Source organism: Misgurnus anguillicaudatus, chromosome 3 (assembly GCF_027580225.2).
Source record: "Misgurnus anguillicaudatus chromosome 3, ASM2758022v2, whole genome shotgun sequence".
Lineage (NCBI taxonomy): Eukaryota > Metazoa > Chordata > Actinopteri > Cypriniformes > Cobitidae > Misgurnus > Misgurnus anguillicaudatus.
Window position 1 is genome coordinate 32,644,880 of NC_073339.2, and position 22,954 is coordinate 32,667,833.

Below are 22,954 nucleotides of genomic sequence, written 5' to 3' on the forward strand. Positions count from 1 at the left end.
TGTCATTGTGATCGTTGAGCCGACATATCAGACAACAACTGTCGGAAGAGGAGTTGTTGTAAGCTGGAAATACAATAAATAAAGTTAAAACAGCCATAGAGTCCGTGGTCTCTGCATCTTGACGCGGGCAGACCAAAGCGCGAATACACGTGAAGGGGTGACTCGCGCTCTGCATCTCATGCAACAACATATGCACGCGCATCAAGATTGCGACCCTGTCCTCTTGCTTTCCATGTGAAATCAATGCTTCGCTGAGTGATTGACAGCATAATGATTGACAGCATAATGCAATCGATCGTGTTCCCGTTAGTAAAGCATACGATGATATATAACTTTCTTATCTGAAGATTATGTAAATATACGCAGTCTTCTAGCTGTGGCAAGCTGTGTTTTAATGTCTCATACATTTCTCAAAGTCATGACTGTTTACGTTAAATACACTTGGCATAACATGCATGATTTAAGGTAAAGTGACACTTTTTCGCGTCAATTCACAATCATTTAAACCATGCAGCTGTTATAGAGCCGATGCCAAACGATCACTGCTACGCGAGGACGCGAAATTGACGTCTTTACAAACTAATACGTTTACAATGTATTACATTGATGAAAAACGGAATTAAACTTGTCATGTTATATATTACTGAAATAAAAGAAAGGGTTTTACGTCTGAATCCCCGAAACATTCCTACCTGTACTGCACGTTCTCCAGAGAGCTCGCGTTGATTCACGCCTTCAGAATATAACATCCATTTGCAGTTTTGTACACAAACGTATATGAGAAATATTAATATTCCATTGGATTTAGTATCAAATAATTCTCAGTATATATAGTTTTCAATAGGCACGGACTAAGTTTCGGTCTAGTCACGTGTGAAGGCAAGGCAATTAAACACGCTTGGGCTGCCCTCTAGTGGTAAAAGCTATATGACATTTTTATTTTTACATAGGATTTTATTGGACATTTTAAAGTGAAAATAACATAATATAGACATGTTACTGCAATGTTTTTTTATCTTGGCCATGTTCACATTGGAGTTCCGAGTTCATATTAAAAAAATTATAAAGATATGTTACAGACAATCTGAGATATGAACTACTTCCTGTTTGGGGACTACGCCATAGGTATATTTTGACCTGTTTTGGGCAAATGCTTCTGAAAATCAAAAATCCTTCTAGTAACTTTTGTGAGGCTTGGTCCAAGGATCGTGTACGTGGAATTTCTTGAAGTTTGGACAAAATTTGTGACCTGTGAAACTTTTTAAAGGTTTTGTGTTCTATCCAATATGGTGGCCGAACGACATGGATCTGTGACTTCATCTTCTCAAGCAACTTACACCGGTACTGCCCGAACATTTTAAAGTTTGAACGGTGTCTCTGCGTCAAACGGTCTGGTCGCTAGAGCTGGCCAAAAAAATCTACCCGGGAAAAATAATAAAAATAATAATAAATATAGCTGCAAGCAGCAATTGCGGGGTCAAGCACCTTCAGCGCAATGAGCACCCAAAGCACAGCAAGCAACATACAACGCAGAAATCACCCAAGGCGCATTGAGCACCCAAGGTGCATCAAGAACACAAGGCACAGCAATCACAGAGCAGAACCACCGCAGTGCAGAGCAACAACGCCAAACACGGCAAAAATAGAACATATGTGAACAACAGACAGGTTGAGAAGAATTGGTGAGAGAGAACAAAACTTTAATAGATGAACTTAATACATACCCCTTGCGGGATTCGAACCCAAGAACTCAGATTCTCAAGGCATGTGATTAACTTGATGCGCCACTCAGTTGACATGGTTCAAGGGGCAGTAGAAAAGAGATTACAGATACACGCATTGACATATGGCAATCACTGAAGGTGCCAATATGACACCACTGATCAGAAATAAAACATACAATGAATAACAGAATCAGATAACTCAAACAACAAATTAGTCAAGACAAAACCGACGCTCATGGGATTCGAACCCATGACCTCAAAATCTCATGGCATATGATTAACTAGATAAGCCACTCGGTTGACATGGTTCAAGTGGCAGCAGAAAAGAGCTTACAGATACACGCATTGACATATGGCAATCACTGAAGGTGCAAATATGACACCACTGATCAGAAATAAAACATACAATGAATAACAGAATCAGATAACTCAAACAACAAATTAGTCAAGACAAAACCCACACTAATGGGATTCGAACCCATGACCTCAGAATCTCATGGCATATGGTTAACTAATTGCGCAACTCAGTTAACACAGCTCAAGGGGCAGCAAAAAAACAGCTTAGGTGCTGCAAGGATTGACATATGCCAATCAACACAGATGCAGAACTGACAGTGCAGAGCAGAACTTAAAGAAGTACAATGTATATGAGAATCAAAAAGCTCAAGTGAGATTGAAGACAAGAAGATCATTCTGTATAGTAATGCTATACAATGTAATATACACATTAATTTACTCTGACAAATAGACAACGTCACAGGCACGGTCAACTTTGGAGTGGTATTTCTAAGAAAGAGAACAGAATATCAAAAATCTGTTCGGTCATTTCTGTGTGGATTGCTCCAAACATTATACGAGCAGTACCTGGCATAAAATAAACAAAATTTGTAAAAGGAGTAGCGAAAAAATCATCTACCATATGCTTTACAATAACGCATGAACAGAATGTTGTAAAATGACAAACGAGGTATCGTTGCAATCGGCATAAACCAGTGAATACAATTTCACAAAGAAATTAATATCAGACAAAGTATTCAGAAGTTATAAGCAGTTCCATAAGAACTGTTATAGTTTATAACCCCTAGGTGGCGCTGTACTCTGCCTTCCCAGGTACCTTCAGGACATCATGTCGAAGCTCCTTACTAATTTTTGCACGGATATGTCCAATAGTTCAAAAAATATAACAAATTATTTGAAATTTCAAAATGGCGGACAGGCGGTTCGGTCAAACCCGGCAAAATACACATCGACAGATGCGGCATGAGGTAAGCAATCCATAGACATCAAGATCATAATTTTCTGACAAACAGTTCAGAAGTTATGGGCAAAAATAGCCTATTTTCATATCTCATGACCCATAGGTGGCGCTGTCACCAAATTTGGCATGAACCCCAAGTTCATGGTCCACATGAAGTGTACCAAATTTCATTTTAATTGATCAAAGAATGACAGAGCTACAGCTTCAGAACCATTTTTGCGTCAACCTCGTTAAGTTTGCGCATTTATTACTTTTGAACAAAGATAAATATCAAAATTCTGTTCAGTCATTTCTGTGCGGCTCACTCCAAAGATCACCTGTGCCAAATTTCATAACAATTGAACAAAATTTGAAGGAGGAGTAGCGAATAAATGGAATACTGTACATTTCAAAATGGCCACAACTGTAATGGGTGGAGTTTTACTGTAAGGTATTAAAAACAACAAGCATGAGGAGAGCAATCACGTGTACTAAGTAGAATTTTCATAGATCAAGCGGATCAGCAGTTATAACCATTTGAACATTGCATTTTTGCACTGCTGGTGGCGCTATAGAGTTAGTACTAGAGACCCCATTTTTGGTCACATGACTTTTTAGGACCACCACTACAACTGTGCCAAATTTCATAATTTTCCTATGTACGGTTCATAGGGCTGCCATAGACGCCTATGGCTAAGAAGAAGAAGACGCAGAATAATAATAATAATACTAACAATTCCAATAGGTGTCACAGCACCTTCGGTGCTTGACCCCTAATAATACTAATAACAATTCCAATAGGTGTCACAGCACCTTCGGTTGCTTCGGTTGCAAGCAGCAATTGCGGGGTCAAGCACCTTCAGCGCAATGAGGACCCAAAGCACAGCAAAAACCACACGACGCAGCAAATGCGCAAAGCGCAGAAAGCACGCAATACAGAGCCCGAATCCGAAGCAAAGCAAATGCAGAGCAGAACCACTGCAGTGCGGAGCATCAATAGAAAAGACTGCAAAAATATAACACGTGTGGAAAACCAGACAGGTCGAGAAGAACGTGTTAAAGGGAACACAAAAGGAAATCTCAGTAAGTGAAAGTAAAAGCTGGGCTTCGAACCCATGACCTCATGTTCCCAAAGCACGGCACTAACCTCATGCGCCACTGAGTAAACAATTAAATCACTGAGTTGGTGTGTTCAAGCTATAGAATACAGCTTTACAGCTATAAACATTGATATCCAGCAATTACCAAAAGTGTAGAAATGACAACAGAGAGCACAAATAACTGAAATACAATGTATAGTATGAGAATCACAAAACAAAATACCACTGCACATGGGATTCGAACCCATGACATCAGAATCTCATGGCATGTGATTAACCAGATGCGCAACTCAGTTAACACAGCTCAAGGGGCAGCAAAAAAGACAGCTTAGGTGCTGCAAGGATTGACATGTGCCAATCAACACAGATGCAGAACTGACAGTGCAGAGCAGAACTAACAGAAGTACAATGTATATGAGAATCAAAAAGCTCAAGTGAGATTGAAGACAAGAAGATCATTCTGTATAGTAATGCTATACAATGTAATATACAGTCACATTAATTTACTATGACAAATAGACAACGTCACAGGGACGGTCAACTTTGGAGTGGTATTTCTAAGAAAGAGAACAGAATATCAAAAATCTGTTCAGTCATTTCTGTGCGGATTGCTCCAAACATTATACGAGCAGTACCTGGCATAAAATAAACAAAATTTGTAAAAGGAGTAGCGAAAAAATCATCTACCATATGCTTTACAATAACACATGAACAGAATGTTGGAAAATGACAAACGAGGTATCGTTGCAATCGGCATAAACCAGTGAATACAATTTCACAAAAATATTAATATAAGACAAAGTATTCAGAAGTTATAAGCAGTTCCATAAGAACTGTTATAATTTATAACCCCTAGGTGGCGCTGTACTCTGACTTCCCAGGTACCTTCAGGACATCATGTCGAAGCTCCTTACAAATTTTTGCGCGGATATGTCCAATTGTTCAAAAAAATATAACAAATTATGTGAAATTTCAAAATGGCGGACAGGCGGTTCGGTCAAACCCGGCATAATGCACATCGACAGATGCGGTATGAGGTAAGCAATCCATAGACATCAAGATCATAATTTTCTGACAAACAGTTCAGAAGTTATGGGCAAAAATAGCCTATTTTCATATCTCAGGACCCATAGGTGGCGCTGTCACCAAATTTGGCATGGACCCCAAGTTCATGGTCCACATGAAGTGTACCAAATTTCATTTCAATTGATCAAAGAATGACCGAGCAACAGCTTCAGAACCATTTTTGCGTCAACCTCGTTAAGTTTGCGCATTTATTACTTTTGAACAAAGATAAATATCAAAATTCTGTTCGGTCATTTCTGTGCGGCTCACTACAAAGTTCACCTGTGCCAAATTTCATAACAATTGAACCAAATTTGAAGGAGGAGTAGCGAATAAACGAAATACTGTACATTTCAAAATGGCAGCTACTGTAATGGGTGGAGTTTTACTGTAAAGTATCAAATTCAATAAGCGGGAGGAGAGCAATCACGTGTACTAAGTAGAATTTTCATAGATCAAGCGGATCACCAGTTATAACCATTTGAAAATTGAATTTTTGCACTGCTGGTGGCGCTATAGAGTTAGTGCTAGAGACCCCATTTTTGGTCACTTGACTTTTCAGTACCACCTCTACAACTGTGCCAAATTTTATCATTTTCCTATGTACGGTTCATAGGGCTGCCATAGACTCCCATTGCGGAAAAATAATAATAATAATACTGACAATTCCAATAGGTGTCTCAGCACCTTCGGTGCTTGACCCCTAATAATAAAACTTAAGAAGAACAATAAGTGTGCTTTTGCAAGCACACTTAATAATAAAACTTAAGAAGAACAATAAGTGTGCTTTTGCAAGCACACTTAATAATATAGCAAAGGCAACATCTGTATTACTTTTTCTAGAAAAAAGATTAACAGTTACAGGCATCAAAGAGCTTACATATTAGCTTGAAGAATCAGTATCGGGCATTGGTATCAGCCGATTATGACAACAAGAAATCGGTACTCTGTATCGGCTGCAAAAATCCTGATCGGAGCATCCCTAATCAATATTATTAATAATAAGCTTAATTACATATTACTTATCTGGGGTGAAAAAATAAATCTTTGTTTGGATTGTGAGTTATAATGAATGTTACAAATTCAAATAAAAATGCGCACATCTAGAAAAATCTTGTCAGCAGGTGCCCGGTCAAGAAAAATACACTGAAAATAAACAAAAATCGTCATAAAAAGTTATTTTAACAAATTTCGTTTAATAGAGGTTTGCCTGATAGAGACCTTTTTTGGTCTTTAATAAAACCACTTTGAAAGCACTAGTGGCAGTGTGCAGATTTTTGTTTCGTTTCAGCTATCATAAGCATACACAGTAAACAGTTAATAAGCAAAACGAAAACACCTTCTCTTTCTGGCCTTCTCACCCACCCATCCACAAAGCCATGCACACTCACGCACACATAGCACATTCAGAACCACATTTCCTGTGGACCAGCCTGGGAATACTTTGCTTCGACATCTGCAAAAGTGTTTTGCTGTAATTTCATTTGAAAGAAATTGGAGCTTCAAAGGACAGTTGTAAATGTGACAGAGAGACACATACTTTTTAAAGTTTTTAAAGGACGCTTTGTGCTCGCTGCTCTTTAATTGTGAGATGTAGAATATTTAGATGTTCGGAGAAGGCAATGAAATAGACGGCTATAAAAGGCCAGAGCCTGCAAGGACCCCTGCTGAATAAAACAGCGCTTCCATCTGCTTCTAATCTGTGTTCAGTGAATAAATGTGCATGTATACAATGCTGTATGCCTTTGTATTCTTTTTTAACTGGCGTGTTGGCTTTTCAAAACCACTTTGTAAACATACTTTTCAAATTCACATTTTTTCATTTAAAAAAATGAAAATTACTCACCCTTAAGCCATTTGAGTTACATATGTCCATCTTTTTTACACAAACACATATGCAGATATTTTTGAAAATATCCTAGCATTCTCCATTTGTTTAGTCAAGCAGTGTATATAAAAGCATAAAAATAGCCATTTTTGTTTTTTCTGAAACATCATTGAATATGCACCATAAACTGTTTATGTATACAATGCCGTATGTCTTTGTGTTGTTGTTTGTTTTTCCTCTGCCCAATGTAAACATCCTTTTCAGTTTCACTGTGCTGTTACAGAAATAGTTTACCCAACTATGTAAAGTCATCATCTAATCATTATTTACTCACCCTCATGTCAGTGCATTTAAATAACTGAATCAGTCATTCAAGTCTGTCGTTCTAGTCATTCTTCTGATGAACAAGTTGATTTGGTTGACAAAATGCTTTAATGATTGTGGTAACCCTTACGAAAATGAACCATGGTTTTGCTACATACACCAAGAGAACATGTTTACTACAATTTTATTTTCGTAAGGGAAATGGGTCAATAAGGTGCAGTGGCGGCCGTGGACTTCTTTTTCGAGGGCGCACATTGCGAAGCTCGTGAAAACATGTAGCCTGTCATGTGTGTGGCTCGTCATATCAAAATATGTGTTTGGCGCATCATGTGAACCTATGTGCATCACGTGTCATGTCAAAATATGTGCCTGCTACAGACACCTCAAAGGGGTTTATGATAAAAGAGACACTTGCGTTTTCCAGACACTCGCTTAATCTTACGTGTAATCAGAGTTTAGTGTTAAAGGATTGGTCCATTTTCTTAAAAAATCCAGATAATTTACTTACCACCATGTCATTCAAAATGTTGATGTCTTTCTTTGTTAAGTCGAGAAGAAATTATGTTTTTTGAGGAAAACATTTCAGGATTTTTCAAATTTTAATGGATTTTAATGGACCCCAACACTTAACAGTTTTAATGCAGGACTCTAAAGGATCCCAAACGAGGCATAAGGGTCTTATCTAGTAAAACGATTGTCATTTTTGGCAAGAAAAAAAGCACTTTTAAACCACAGCTTCTCTTCTTCCTCCTTCTTCGACCTCACGTAATTGCGCAATGAAGTCTAAAGGTCGCGTGTTACATATATTAAACGCACATTTGCGGATAATTTTAAACAATAAACACACAAAGACATTCATTAGTATAATTCGACATACAACAACGTCAGAACGGTCCTCTTTCTCCACACTTGTAAACACTGGGGCGTAGTTTCGCATACGTCATCCGTGACCTCTTGACGTGATGACATATGAGGTCGCGCTGGCGCTTCACAGGACCGGAGGAAGACGAGAAGTTGTGGTTTAAAAGTGCATATTTTTTTTTTGCGAAAATGACAATCATTTTCATAAGACCCTTATGCCTCGTTTGAGATTGTTTAAAGTCATTTGAAGCTGCGTTGAAACTGCAATTTTCAAATGCATTAAAACTGCTAAGTGTTGGGGTCCATTAAAGTCCATTAAAATGAGAAAAATCCTGGAATGTTTTCTTCAAAAAACAAAATTTCTTCTCGACTGAACAAAAAAAGACATTAACATTTTGGATGAGATGGTGGTGAGTAAATTATCTGGATTTTTTAAAGAAAATGGAATAATCCTTTAAGTAAGCTTCTTGTTTAAGCGAGCTGTCAATTTTATCATAAACCAATTTGACGCATGTGCAACAGGCACATATTTTGACATGACGCATGATGCACATAGGTTTACATGATGTACCGAACAATATTTTGACATGAGAGCCACATACGACACTCCAAACACATATTTTGAATTCGCACCCCTCAGAAGAGAATTCATCGGCCATGTATGTGTACTGTATGTGTACAGTGTTCTGTCATTAACTGTTTGTTTTCTGTGACAGGTGAACCGGAGTTCAAGTACATTGGGAACATGCACGGCAATGAGGCTGTGGGCAGAGAGTTGCTTATTTATCTGGCTCAGTATCTGTGTAATGAGTACCAGGCGGGCAATGACACCATCATCGACCTGATCCACTCCACACGCATTCACATCATGCCCTCAATGAATCCTGACGGCTTTGAAAAGGCCGCCTCACAGGTAACAGGCACACAAGTATTTCTAGAGAAAGAATGGTACATTTACACAACAATGAGGTACTTGATTAGGTATTTATTTATTGAAATAAAATAATATTTTAAATATTTGCGTTAAATTTGAAAAAAAAAATAAAGCATTTTCATTAGTATTTGCAGTCTTCAAAGGGATAGTTCACCCAAAAATGATTTATCATTTACTCACCCTCACATGGTTCTAAACCTGTATGAGTTTTTTTTATTTTGATAAACACAAAAGAAGATTTTTTTGATAAATGATGGTAAGCACAGAGCTGCTGTCACCATTGACTTCCATAGTAGGAAAATATATTTTGCATGTATTGTGATAAATGATGACAAAGATGAGAACATGACGATGAGAAAATGATTACAGAATTTTCATTTTTGGGTGAACTGTCCCTTTAACTTAGCTTAGCGAAATTCTGTTAATATAGCTTTTCTTGTAAGATACAATCTTAAAAACTTCACTGTTTCAATTTATGTAATTTAAAACAGAAAAGTTGCTTGCGTTTTTTGCGTACAGTCAACATCGAATCCTACAGTATGTAGGATTGTGGCCAAAACTGGTATTACAATAACAAAACTTGTGGCTAAAACTGGTACTGCAATCACCCAACTGGTGGCCAATACACAACATGACAACATAAACATCAGTTGAGGGCTGCAACTCCACTTTTTAAATGACAATATCCTGGCCAGACCACTGTCGTCAGTGATATAAGTATTTGAAATTAAAATGATTTCTTGATGTCTAGTGAAACATCGGGGCCATTTTATGATTAATTGATATAAATTTCTTACACACTGTTCCTTTAAAACGATTCCCATTCACGGATCCCGTTGTGGGTCATTTTTGTTTTTAAGCACCACATTTTTCCTAAATACAAATATTATGACCAGATTAACAATTGTTTTACAAAGTATCTTACAAAGTATCTTACAAAGTAACGTTATTATATATATATATATATATATATATATATATATATATATATATATATATATATATATATATATATATATATATATATATGTGTGTGCTTTTTTATTTTTGTAGGCCCCCAAAATGCAAATAAAGTTTTTAGTTTCAGTTCAGTTCACCTCCTTCATCATTTAGCGTTACACTTGTTTGTTGTTTAGCTGTATGCATTGCATAGGTGCTGATTTTATATCACTTTGCTGTGGTTAACCACATCCTTCAAATTTTTACACGTACATAGGACTTGTGTGGGCTTTGACATTTAAAGACACATTAGTCATGTTTTATATAAAGGTGCTCTGCACTTTCAGCTGTATTTGGTGACAATAAATAGCCCCCTGTCCAACATACCCAAAAACGCTTCTCTGGAAGTGACTGCTTTCGTACAGTCCTCTCGTTAAATGTTTAGTGGGCACAGTCAGTGATATACAAGGTGAAGTGTGTGAACCAAGGGTGGCCACAGCAGTTACAAATAGAAGCAAATATTAACTATGGCTCTGAATATAGTAAGAGATTTCTATAGATAAATGATTTTACTATAATAAAAAGGTAAACATTGGGTTTTGGTTGAGTCAAAGGCTTGTCTGGTTTTATTTTTAAGTTATAGCAGTGATTGTTTTCAGGCTTCGCTTTTCAGCCAAAACTTAAGACTTTGGCATTTCCTGGTGTAGCATCTGCAAAATGAGATGTAACTTCTCTGCCTAAAACATAGTCCCCTCAGTCTGTTCATCTCCTGTTTTACATTGATGCATTTGGCAGACACATTCATCCAATGCAACTTATGGTGAATTCAAGGATATTATTATTTCAGTATGTGGCTTCCCTCGTAATTGAACCCATGATCTTTGAATTGCTAACATAACCTGCTACCAATTGAGCTATAGGACCAAAGAGATTTATGGATTTATGGGTGATTCTCACGAAATCCAGATTTATGTGTCCAGCATCAGAATTTAAAAAAAGCCCTTGAAGCCCATATAAGATTAAGGTCTGAACTTACTATAACCATTATTTTTAGAGGATTTAAAAATATATTTTCTATAGAATTATTGACATTTTTTAGATTATCATTATCAAAAATTATCATGATATTACATGTTATATATGGATTTACAAACTCATGTTTCGGTTATAAGAACTAAAAAGGTCTAGGTACTATGACAAACAAAATTTAACTTTTATCTGGAGAGAAAAAATATGAACTGCTTACCTGGTAGCCATCTTGAGTGTCACAGTCAATTATGTCCCTTCCAACATTTTTTTTTCGTTGAAAATTTTAGTTTCTTGAGGGCTTAAACAATGATTGAAAATTGTTGCGGAGAATGAGAAAATTGTTTTTGACACATTTATATTCCTTATTTTTTTCTCTACATTTACCAATGATCACCAAATACCACATGTTTCTTTACTGTAAATGTTTATAGTATAACATGCACTGAAGCTTTACATTTTTTAGATTTTTTAATTATAAATATTTCCATGTCAAAGAACCCAAATCCAGTCATGGACACGTTGCGTTAATGAAAATCTTCCTTTTAATTGTGGAAAAAGCAACAAAATTGGTTTGTATGATGTCATTTGAAATGCAAAATATTTTGATACTTACTTTGCATTTACTTTTTTTTATCAAAATGTTTCACGACACCTCATAAGTCTTATTTCGCGAGAATCACCCTACAACATTCATGGACAAACTTGTGACCTGATTTTCATAACTTTAATTCTTAAAACCTCTTTCAGGCTATTCAGTCTGGTTTTTGGATCTGCAAAATGCATATATTCAGTTATTTTTAGATTCATATACAATTGCCAGAATGAGGTTACATATAAAAAGCTAAGATGCCAAAGCCTTTAAACGCAAGATACGTCAAAAATAAGATAATGATATTAGGCATGTATTATATATTCATCAAATACTTTCGCTTCAAATCCGCATAATCCCAGCCTCAGGGCATTCAGAAATACTGTTTTTTGGCAGAATTTTTAAAGAATTATGCTAATAGTATGATTATTACATGCATTTGCAGTCTGGAGAAATGAAGGACTGGTTTGTGGGTCGCAGCAATGCTCAAGGCATTGATCTGAACCGGAACTTTCCAGACCTCGATCGCATTGTCTACATGAACGAAAAAGAGGGAGGAGCCAACAACCACCTCCTTAAAAACATGAAAAAAGCCGTGGATGAAAACACCAAGGTGAGACAGTGTGTCAAATATTGTACTGAAATATTGCGAAATACAGACTTGCAAATGTATTTGTTTTCTGTCTGTTACAGCTGGCTCCAGAAACCAAGGCCATCATTCACTGGATCATGGACATACCATTCGTCCTCTCAGCCAATCTTCATGGAGGTGATGTGGTGGCCAACTACCCCTATGATGAGACACGCAGTGGTGAGATATGCAATAAACACACAGCCATATAGTTTAGTATAGCAAGTACACCTATATAGTTATAATGAGTACAAATGTATGGTTCAGTAGTTTAGTATGATGAGTTTAATATAGGAGCACACCCATACAGTTTGGTATAGCGCATATACCAATATAGATTAGTATAGTGAGTTCACCTATTTTTCCATGTGATCATTACAGAATTAAGCAAAATACAGGCAATCATTATTGTGATGTCTTAAATGAAATGTGATGGACATTTGTTGTGAATACAACTGAGTATTGCTAAAAACAGAACCAGCTCCGGTTAAAGGTTTTTATTTTTCTGTTCAATCCCCAGGCTCCACTCATGAGTATAGCACCAGTCCAGATGATATGGTGTTTAAGACTTTGGCAAAGTCCTATTCCAGCTTCAACCCAGTGATGTCTGACCCAAACCGACCACCGTGCCGCAAGAATGACGATGACTCCAGCTTTAAAGAGGGCATCACCAATGGAGGAGCCTGGTACAGTGTTCCTGGAGGTACAAATGCACAACCTTAATTATCTGGTGCCTGTGTCAGGTAGCCTTAAAATAACACAGTCACGTCTATGCCAGTGCCGGCTCATGACTGCTCATCCAAAGGGGGCAAATTCAAAATAAGTGTTCGGAGTGTCATGCGTGTTGCTTGCGTTTTCAAAATATGTGTTTGTTGGGTCATTTAAACCATGTGCATCACGTGTTTTGTCAAAATAAGTGCCTGCTGCACACGCGTCAAAACCTTTATGATACATTCACAAAATACACGCAAGACGCTCCCTTAACAGTAAACTTCGATTACGCATGAGATTATGTGAGTATCTGGCAAAAGCAAGCGTCTCTTTTGTCATAGACCCTTTGGACGTGTCTGCGGCAGGCACTTATTTTGACGGGACACGTGATGGACACAGGATCTCTCGACGCGCAGAACACGTATTTTGAAACCACACACATGACGGGCTACATACATGTTGTGACGAACTTTGCATCGAGGGCCCTGGTCCACGCACTGATTAAAGTTATGTAGTGACGCATACTAGTTACTAGAATACTAGAATATAGTTCATAGGAATAATATATACTGTAATATAAATAATGTAGGACAGATTGTCAGAGACCATGCGGTTACTAACATACACACATTTGTAGTGCTGACCATGTCAGATTTCATTGCTTCTGTCTAAGCACAAAAGAGGCCCTTAGAACATTCCCAAATCAAGCAATAAAAATACAAATATTTTATTAAAATTATTTCTTAATACTATATTGCAATATTATATTTCTTTATTTATTGAATCTACTGAAATAAAACTATTTTTAAAATATTTTGGGTTAAATATGAAAAATTATCGCCTTTAACTTAGCTTAGCTAAAGCAACCCATTCTCACTCCCGAAGGCGTCAAAATCTGAAGCATGCTCAAACTGCCCCAGCGCCAGCACGAAGACGCGAAGGGCGCCCCCATGCATCACCACATGGACGAAACGGGAACTCCGCTGGTCCCACGCCAAACCCCCAGCGCCGGACACAGACGAAAGGGAATCCCGGAAGGCGACGCCGCCACGCCACGCGACGATCGGCAGGACCACGCCGCCCCCGGACGGCAACCACCCAACTCCTGTTCCAAACTTTTTACCATTGTCGCTTGGGGTTGGGGCCAGAATGACTTTCTGTTACATAAAATTACATCCTAACCCAAACCCAACTCTAACCCTAACCCCAAGCGACAATGGTTTAAAAATCAGAAGACAAAAAGTATAAACCAATACAGACATCCTAACCCAAACCGGAACTCTAACCCCAACCCCAAGCAACAGTGGCTTAAAAATCAGAAGACAAAAAGTATAAACAAACTGACATCCAAACCCCAAATCTAACCCCAACCCCAAGCGACAATGGTTTAAAAATTGGGAAAAAATTGAGTAGTTACCGTCCAGAAGCGGCATGATCCTGCCGATCGTCGCATAACGTGACGGCATCACCTTCCGGGATTCCCTTTCGTCTCTATATCCGGCGCTGAGGGATTAGCATGAAAGCAACGGAGTTCCCATTTCGTCGATATAGTGACGCATAGGGGCACCCTTCGCGTCTTCATACTGACGCTGAAGGCGTTTGATCATGCTTCAGATTTTGACGCCTTGGGAAGTGTTAATACAGCGTTTCTTGTAATAGTCCGGCTACAATCTTAAAGGTCGACTGTGAAAGGTCGAAAAAAAATTTGTGGTGGCATGCGATTGTATGGCTCAGTTCACTACTTACCCCTCCCTTTCGCAAACACATAGTGAATCTATGGTAAGCTACTTCCATGTAAGGGGACCTGCTGTATGTAGATATAACGTCTCATTCTAAGGTAATAAAAACAATACAGTTCATTATACACTGCTGATAATAAAGTGTAATAAAATGTATATTATATTGCATTGCTGTCAAGAGATCCTTCTAATGTTGCTACAATTTTTTCTATGCATTTACACTGCTGTTCTTGGTATTATTGCAAATTCTTTATGTAATGTAAATAATTTTTTTTATGTTTTAATGGTAAGGTGGAAATGCAATTTTAGATTAATATGACACCTGCTTTTCATCATATTAATTGACAGAATGTTTGATAGTTAAAAAAAGGTATATATAATTTTATTATATTATAATCTATGAAGACAATAACATTTGTGATAATACTATACAGTGTATTCTAATCTTTATACTATATATTTAATATTTTTTCCATTTTCTGTTTTTTTGTTTTCTTTCATGTAAAGCTACTTGTAACATTATAAAAAAATCACTATTAAAATAAACTTGACTTGACTTTGGATCCCACTGTATATAGACGGTTTCATTGGACGCACGTGCGCTAACGCGATACACGTCTGGATCCGAACTTTATTTCTGGTTTCGTTTTTTTAAATGGTCTGACTAGTTGCTAAACTGATCTCTTGAACAAATGCCTCGTCGAAAATAACAAATGTTTTGGTTTCCTAGGTAATCTATGTGTTGGTTTTTTGCTTGTTATATAAATAAACTACGTTTAAAGGACTTTGTTGTTATTTATTCTTAGCGAAGTTTACCGGAAGTTACGTGCGGACCACGACAGCCGCTTGTTTATGTTGTTACTGCTGAAACCGTCTATATGTTATTGTTAAAAATAAAACTTCAAATTAAAGGCGGGGTGCATGATTTTTGAAAAACACTTTGGAGAAGGGAGTCGGGCCGTGTACCAAAACACACTTGTAGCCAATCAGCAGTAGGGGCGTGTCCACTACCCAACATCATTGCCTGGTTTATGTATGTGTGGGGCGGGTCTATCAAAAGAAGGTCCAGATTCTATTGGGGTAGAGGGGTGTTTCTTTAGGTGTTTTCAAATGTCAACATTGGCTTTCAGAGATCATGCACCCCGCCTTTAACAAGGTTGCCGACCCCTGATCTGTACCACCCTTTTTCTCTCAGGTATGCAGGACTTTAACTATTTGAGCAGTAACTGCTTTGAGATTACTCTGGAGCTGAGCTGTGATAAGTTTCCTCCTGAGGACACACTCAAACAGTACTGGGACCAGAACCGCAACTCACTTGTCAACTACATAGAGCAGGTATGAACAATTTTTTTGTCTTTCATTCCTACTGAAAAGACCAGCTAAAACCAGACTGGAAGACCTGTTTTGCAAGGCTGGGAGGACCAACTTAAACCAGCTACTGGCCAACCAGCCTAGTCAAGCTGGCCAAGCTTCCAGCTTCGTAAAGATGTTTTTAAGATGGTGGGTCAGCTTAAAAGGGTCTAAAACCAGCCTCCTACACCGCCTTAACCAGTTAAAACCAGGCTGGGAGACCAGCTACAGTAAAACCAGTCAACCAGCTTATGCTGGGTACACACCAAAAGATTTTTTGCATCGTATAAGATTTTCAAAATGTGATAAACCACAAACATGAGGAAAAAAATCCTAATTTACCCGTTTTGCTCCTATAGTGTGTGTGGTGTGCCATGATTTGTCAAAGACAGCACACCACACACAAACAGATTTTAACCAGAGTCTCGACTGTGAACACAGGAAATCTCGCGAAATCTCACGAGACTTATGAGCATGGTGGATGATATGCAGGAAGAAATTTCAAGTATAGTGTTTGGAATGATTTTCACAGAAAAATTAAGAAAAGTGTTTGGGTGAAGTCGTGGAGACAGCGGGAACATGTCTGTACAAGTCAACTTCACTTTGTGCTGCGCCATGACTGCTTCCATCTTCCATCATCTCACTTTCTGATTGGATATTGTTTAGTTTCAATTTGTAATCTCAATAGCGTGCGCGTGTTTGTCCTCGGGGTTCCCCCACACATCAGGATTTCTGATCGTAAATATTAAACATGTTTAATATTTATGATTCGCGATCGGGGCGGCTCCGACGTTTTTCCGATCAGGTTCGAACACTCTTAACACACCTCACACCAAGGGAAAATTTGATAAGATAATCTGTAAAACTATCAAGATAATAAGGACATAGCTAGGATTGTCGGAAGGGGGGAAATCGCCCCAAAATCAGCCGATTATCTTTGTAGTAGGTGTGTACCCAGCATTAGGCTGGTTTTAGCTGTTTTTTTCAGTAGGAACATTCCTAGTTCTTCTTTCAGCCTGTTGACAGTGTGTGTGGAGAGTTAGGATTAGCAGGTATTCATCCCATTTGATCCCTCGTGTCCTTTACAGGTTCACAGGGGAGTAACTGGATTTGTGCGTGATCTGCAGGGCAGCCCCATTTCCAACGCCTCTATTTCTGTTGAAGGCATTGACCACGACATCACCACAGGTACACACAAAACATCACATGCACATCTGAGATTAATAATTCAAATACATTTAAAGGACAAGTTCGGTATTTTACACTTAAAGCCCTGTTTTCAGATTGTTTATGATGAAATAGAACGGTTTTGACAGAAATTTCGACATATGCGGCTGCCTTGAGAATTTTCGGGTGTTTCTTGTATCACCCCCCACCTCTATAATGGCTTTATAGGTGCACAGGAACAATTCTTCCTAAAATGCATTAAACTTTCATTTACAAAGACCTGAAACTTACCAAGTTATCAGGGGTGTTCAATGATATGCTCACACAAAAATCGCTGCTAAAGATCCTTTCCAACAGGTGTTTTAGCGTTCGTTGTAAACTTGTGGACCTATTTTTCCAAACGCTTCACACCCGTACATTCTTCCGTTGAGAGCTTGAATAATAGACACTCCAGCCCAGTTGGTGATGATAATCCGCCTTTGCAAATTGCAAGAATACAAACGGGTTCCCGGCACGGAGTAATATCGTACCTCACAGCACATCTAATACAAGTCAATGGAGTTGGACAAAAACTACGATAAAACCTGTTGGAATTTTGCAGCGATTTTTGTGTGAGCATGTCAGTGAACACCCCTGACCACTCGGTGAGTTTCACGTCTTTGTAAATGAAAGTTTAATGCATTTTAGGAAGGATTGTTCCTGTGCACCTATAAACCCATTATAGAGGTGGGAGGTGATACAAGAAACACCCGAAAATTCATAATATGTCCAAATTTCAGTCAAAACCGTTCTATTTCATCATAAACAATCTGAAAACAGGGCTTTAACTGTAAAATACCGAACTTGTCCTTTAAAGATACTGTAAGTGTGTAGTTTCCTTGCTAATAGCATCACCAAATAGAATTAGACAAACACAGGCACATATTTCTTATACCCTCTTTCCCTTCCCAACTTTTCCCTTGGCAACCAAATGCCAAATATGTTCAAAATTGACACGTTTATCCATCATTGTTTTATGGGCCTGGTCAGAATGCAATATTTTGATTGCAATGCAGAGCCACAGTATTTTAAATCTTTTCAGATCAACCAACAATTACAGTTGCTTACCAAAGGAAAAGTTCAAATTCTCTCATATTTTATGCAGCCTCCCCTCATCCCAAATGTAATTTACTTCCTTTCTTCAGTTTAACACAAACTACTTTATATTAAAATGCTGTCTTGTTTTTGTATTAGGCCGCATGGTGACTAGTTGTCATATAGCACTGCCCTCTTGTGGACATTTTAAGCATTATTTCTAAACGTTTCACATCCATGTTTAATTTTTTCTTCAGCTAAGGATGGCGATTATTGGCGTTTGTTGGCTCCTGGTAACTACAAAGTTACAGCAGCCGCTCCTGGATACCTCACCGTGGTCAAGAAAGTGGCTGTTCCTCACAGCCCCGCTACACGGGTAAACACGTTTATCAAAGACACTTCTGTAGCCTCTGTTTCTCACTTTCTCCTAACATCTCAGATCTCTCTCTTTCTCTTTCAGGTGGATTTCGAGCTGGAGTCAATGGAAGAGAGGAAAGAAGAAGAGAAAGAGGAGCTCATGGACTGGTGGAAGATGATGTCAGAGACCCTCAACTTTTAAACAAGCTGCGGCTGAGATCATGGCAAGCTTACTGGGTGTAAAATATTTATTGTTGTCATATGTTCTTCAACTTAAATATATCATTCTGTTTATTTGTTCTTTTTGAATGTTTTATGTTAGAGGCACTGCATCCGGACTTTATAACAGCCATAATACACATACATGTTGACAAAGACAAAGCTGGTATAGTTGGTCCATAAAATGTATTGTTGGATAATTGATCTGCGTCCTTGTATATATGGATGAATACACGGATTGACACTGAATCGAATGCTACAGTGTTTAGTCATGGTAAAGTGCCCCTACGGTAAAGTTGATCTATTGCTGGGTTTTTGCAATTTTGATCAACCTAGTTATTCATAAAATATAAACACACATAACACAGACAGTTAATATTGTGGAAGCCGTTTGACTGATCTATATTTTGTAACGTTGTGTTTTATGTTGATATTGTGCTATGTTTTGTAGCTATTGTCATCAATCACACCAACCAATCAGAGAGCACTGTGTTGTGATGAATGTACGTGTCAGCAATGATTATTACTATTTATTCTGATTGTGACTGATTATGACTGAAGCCTATGTAGTCGACACTCATTTACGCCTGATCATAATCTCTTTCTGTACAGACACTGTCTTGTGAGTTTAAAAAAGTTATGCTTGATGTTTTTAATGGGAGTGCTTTTGATAAACCTATTTCCTGTTTACTAATGCTTTGATAAGTTCACTTTAACTGAACAGCAGGTACGAATTAAATGGAAGAGGTTATCGACTGAACTCCTACCTTATATTAAATAATAATGAACATATAATAGATAATAGCTATAAACTTGTATTATCTATGTTTGTAAAATTTCAGTTAATAAAACAGCAGATTTTAATGGCACAAATATGTTTATTGAAATGTACGGAGGGATCCGAAGGTTTTGTAATCTATATACCAAAATGCACAAACGTGCCCTGTACGGTACTGTCTGCAATCTTATTGAATATTCAATGATATATTGTTCCTTTTTGTCAGCTTCATTATAATTACTGAATTTCTGTACTATACAATGCCACGTTCGAAGGTAAATGCTAAATAATTCAATATAATGATGAAATCTATCTTTTCACATGTCAACTCTATTAAACTTCTACTTATCAAAATGAAACCTAAAGCTTAAACCTAAAATATTAGTGTCATAAAATGGCATTTTAAGTCAGCTTAAATATTTCTTATATGAAACATCAATGGAAGTTCTTGTAAATGAATGTAATGATGGTTAAATTAAACTAAATTCACAAATAAAAATAAATGTCCCTTTCTGTTGTCATTGATTTGTCTTAATTTTATGTGATGCCATGCAACTATAGAGAAAATGCATGTGGATGTTGTCTATACACTTTCATAAAATAAGGTACAAAAGATGTCACTTGGACAGTAACCTTTTAAAAAGTACATATTTGTACCTAAAGGGTGCATATTAAGGTGCATATCGGTTCCTAAATAGTACATACAGTATTAGAAATTAAGAAACCCTTTTTAAAAGGGTACCGTTCCAGTGACAGCTTTTGTAACTTTATTTCTATCAGTGTATGAGACTTAGTTATTCTGAATTATTGCAAAATTTATATTTTAAGTAGTTTTGAAATGAATAGACATCAGATGTAATTGAAGTACACTGTAAAAAGTAAATGCTGTTCTACTTAAAAAACGTACTTCAGTTGGGAACACCAAACAAAATTCATACATAACCATTTTTATGTTTAGCTTTTTTTTTTTAACAATTTTAAGACAACAATGAACAGATACCAGGGGGTAGACGGACATCACAATTTACAAAACATACAATACAATCAAATATACTTTATAACAGAATTAAGTATATTAAAAGTTTTTTGAGCTTTTGAATTTAACGGCTTTGTCATATTGTCAAAAGTTTTGTATGTAGCTTAATGTCTGTAGCAAACATTCTAAAATTAGGTTTAGAACGAATGGATCTGGCTTTATGAATATGAAATTTTCCAAGAAGAGAAATCAGAAAAATAGTGTTATCAAGATTAATGTCTATGTTTAGCTTTATGTACGTATTTTTTCTTTAATGGTCAATTTCAGTGCAGGAAGTACAGTGGAAGTCCTTTTATGGGCACTTTAACCGGAATAGCTCACGCACACATCAACCAAGAGCTGACACGAAATCAACGTCGTCACCAAAGGAGTGTGTTGTTGTTTGTGAGGGAAGTTTAAGCTTGTTCAGCTTCCCAATGAACCCGGCATTATGGAAACAACGGATATAGTTTGTTTATCCAGGGTTGGAGCGAAGTTGTGTGTATTTGTCATGCGCTGGATTTCGTTGAAATGGGGCGGTCCCAACCGGGTCATCAGGTGGTAAGTTTTCCTAAAATTGCATAACATTTCCACTACCTCTGGATAACTTACGATTCACTACATGTCTGTGTCTTTACATTATATGCACTTATAAGCCGATTGCCATCAAAACACAGACAATAATATTATAGGCTTGTTCGACTTCATGGGCCGCTAGAACGGTAATGCGGATGACGTCAAAGTACCGCGAGAGCTGATCTGTCTTTTATAAATGGATGTAATACTACTCTATAGGACAAGTACTCAAAATTAACGCGAGATAAGCAGAAACATCGTGTGTTATGTGAGCTTTGAAGTCAGAACATTACGGTTGAAAAATCATTTACTTTTTACAGTGTATTGTTAAAAAACTGATAGTTTCATTAACCAGTTACTTCAGCTGGTAATATTTTTCTCCCATTCTCAGTTAATTTGCTAACACAATAGATATGTATAATATAATGCATACAGAACAGCCAGTCTATGAGGCTTTCTATTTTTACCTTGATATACCACATTCATTCTTGCTGTGTATTGGTTATTTTATTCATTGTACTGTAAAGAAGTTCTAGTGTTATAAGTTGATTTCTTGGTCCTTTAAGCAACAACACATAGATCTAACTTTTTTAAAATTAAATGATAAAGTTCCTTGTGGACTAAAAGTTGTCTGTCTGCTTTTTAGGTTCTAATTGGCTTTTTATGTTTAATAGTTCTTTGAGATCTCATCTAAAAATCCAATTACCAGTCAAATCTACATAACTTCCCATTGAGCAGATTTGCAAAGAAACACTTTCTATGACTTTCAGAACTAAGTCTGAAGTTCAGTGTTACCATTTTTAAGTTTCCATACTATTAGTTCCTCATCGCAAAGTTTTGCAGTTACGGTATGTTGTGTCGGCAAGTTATTAGGCTCTATTTTCTGTATAATTGCTGGCATAGCAGATCCAAGTCTCCCCATTATTCATTCCTTGTCTATTAGCATAAACCTGATCAATAGTATTGATCAGAGAGGAGACAGGTACTGTATGGCACGGCTCCTGTTGGCCCAGAGGGGTCTCAGAATGCCTAAAACAGCAATACTTTTTCTCTAAGGTACGCTTCTCTCATTACTTCCCTCAGAGAGGTGCGAGAGTAGCATTGATATGTGTTTAATTAGAGCTAAAAATACCCGTGCTCTTTCCCATGAGAGCTGACACCAATGTATAATGAAATGCATTACAAAACAGCAAAAAGTTTTCACAAACGAACAATAACTTTTGCATTTCAGTATGCCCTGCAATCTTGCAGGCATGTCAGTTCCTTTTTTCTGATCTTCTGTTTAAATTTTTTAACAAACAAATAAACTTTAGTTTATTTTAGTGTGAAAAGATTACAATATATAAAGAAATGACATGCATGTAATTTCTCTTGTGATCATAAAAAGCCCCACTAAATGTTTTTACTGAAAATACTACTGCACACATCTCATAAAATCAACAGAGGGCGCTGTTGAAACATATGTTTTAAGTTGGAATAATGGATTAAGGGATAGTTCACCTTAAAATGAAAATTCTGTCATCATTTACTCATCCTCATGTTGTTTTAAACCTGTATGAATTTCTTTTTTCTGACGAACACAAAAGAAGATATTTTGAGAAATGATGGTAAACACACAGCAGAAAGTGACCATTGACTTCCATGAGAAAAGCGCTATATAAATGTAACGAATTATTATTACCATCATTTATCAAAATATTTTCTTCA

General features: G+C 37.2%; 1 protein-coding gene across 1 annotated transcript in view; it reads left to right on the forward strand.

Moving 5' to 3' along the window:
• cpe (carboxypeptidase E) overlaps positions 1–20,177 on the forward strand; it is a 48,262-nt gene extending 28,085 nt beyond the window's left edge. Inside the window, exons 2-9 of the mRNA XM_055205520.2 lie at positions 8,856–9,052; positions 12,076–12,243; positions 12,324–12,441; positions 12,782–12,964; positions 15,907–16,046; positions 17,150–17,249; positions 18,560–18,678; positions 18,763–20,177. Of these exons, the coding sequence (XP_055061495.2) occupies positions 8,856–9,052; positions 12,076–12,243; positions 12,324–12,441; positions 12,782–12,964; positions 15,907–16,046; positions 17,150–17,249; positions 18,560–18,678; positions 18,763–18,861 (1,124 nt within the window). The 3' untranslated portion in view covers positions 18,862–20,177. The remainder of the gene's footprint in view (positions 1–8,855; positions 9,053–12,075; positions 12,244–12,323; positions 12,442–12,781; positions 12,965–15,906; positions 16,047–17,149; positions 17,250–18,559; positions 18,679–18,762) is intronic.
• Positions 20,178–22,954: the final 2,777 nt, after the last annotated feature.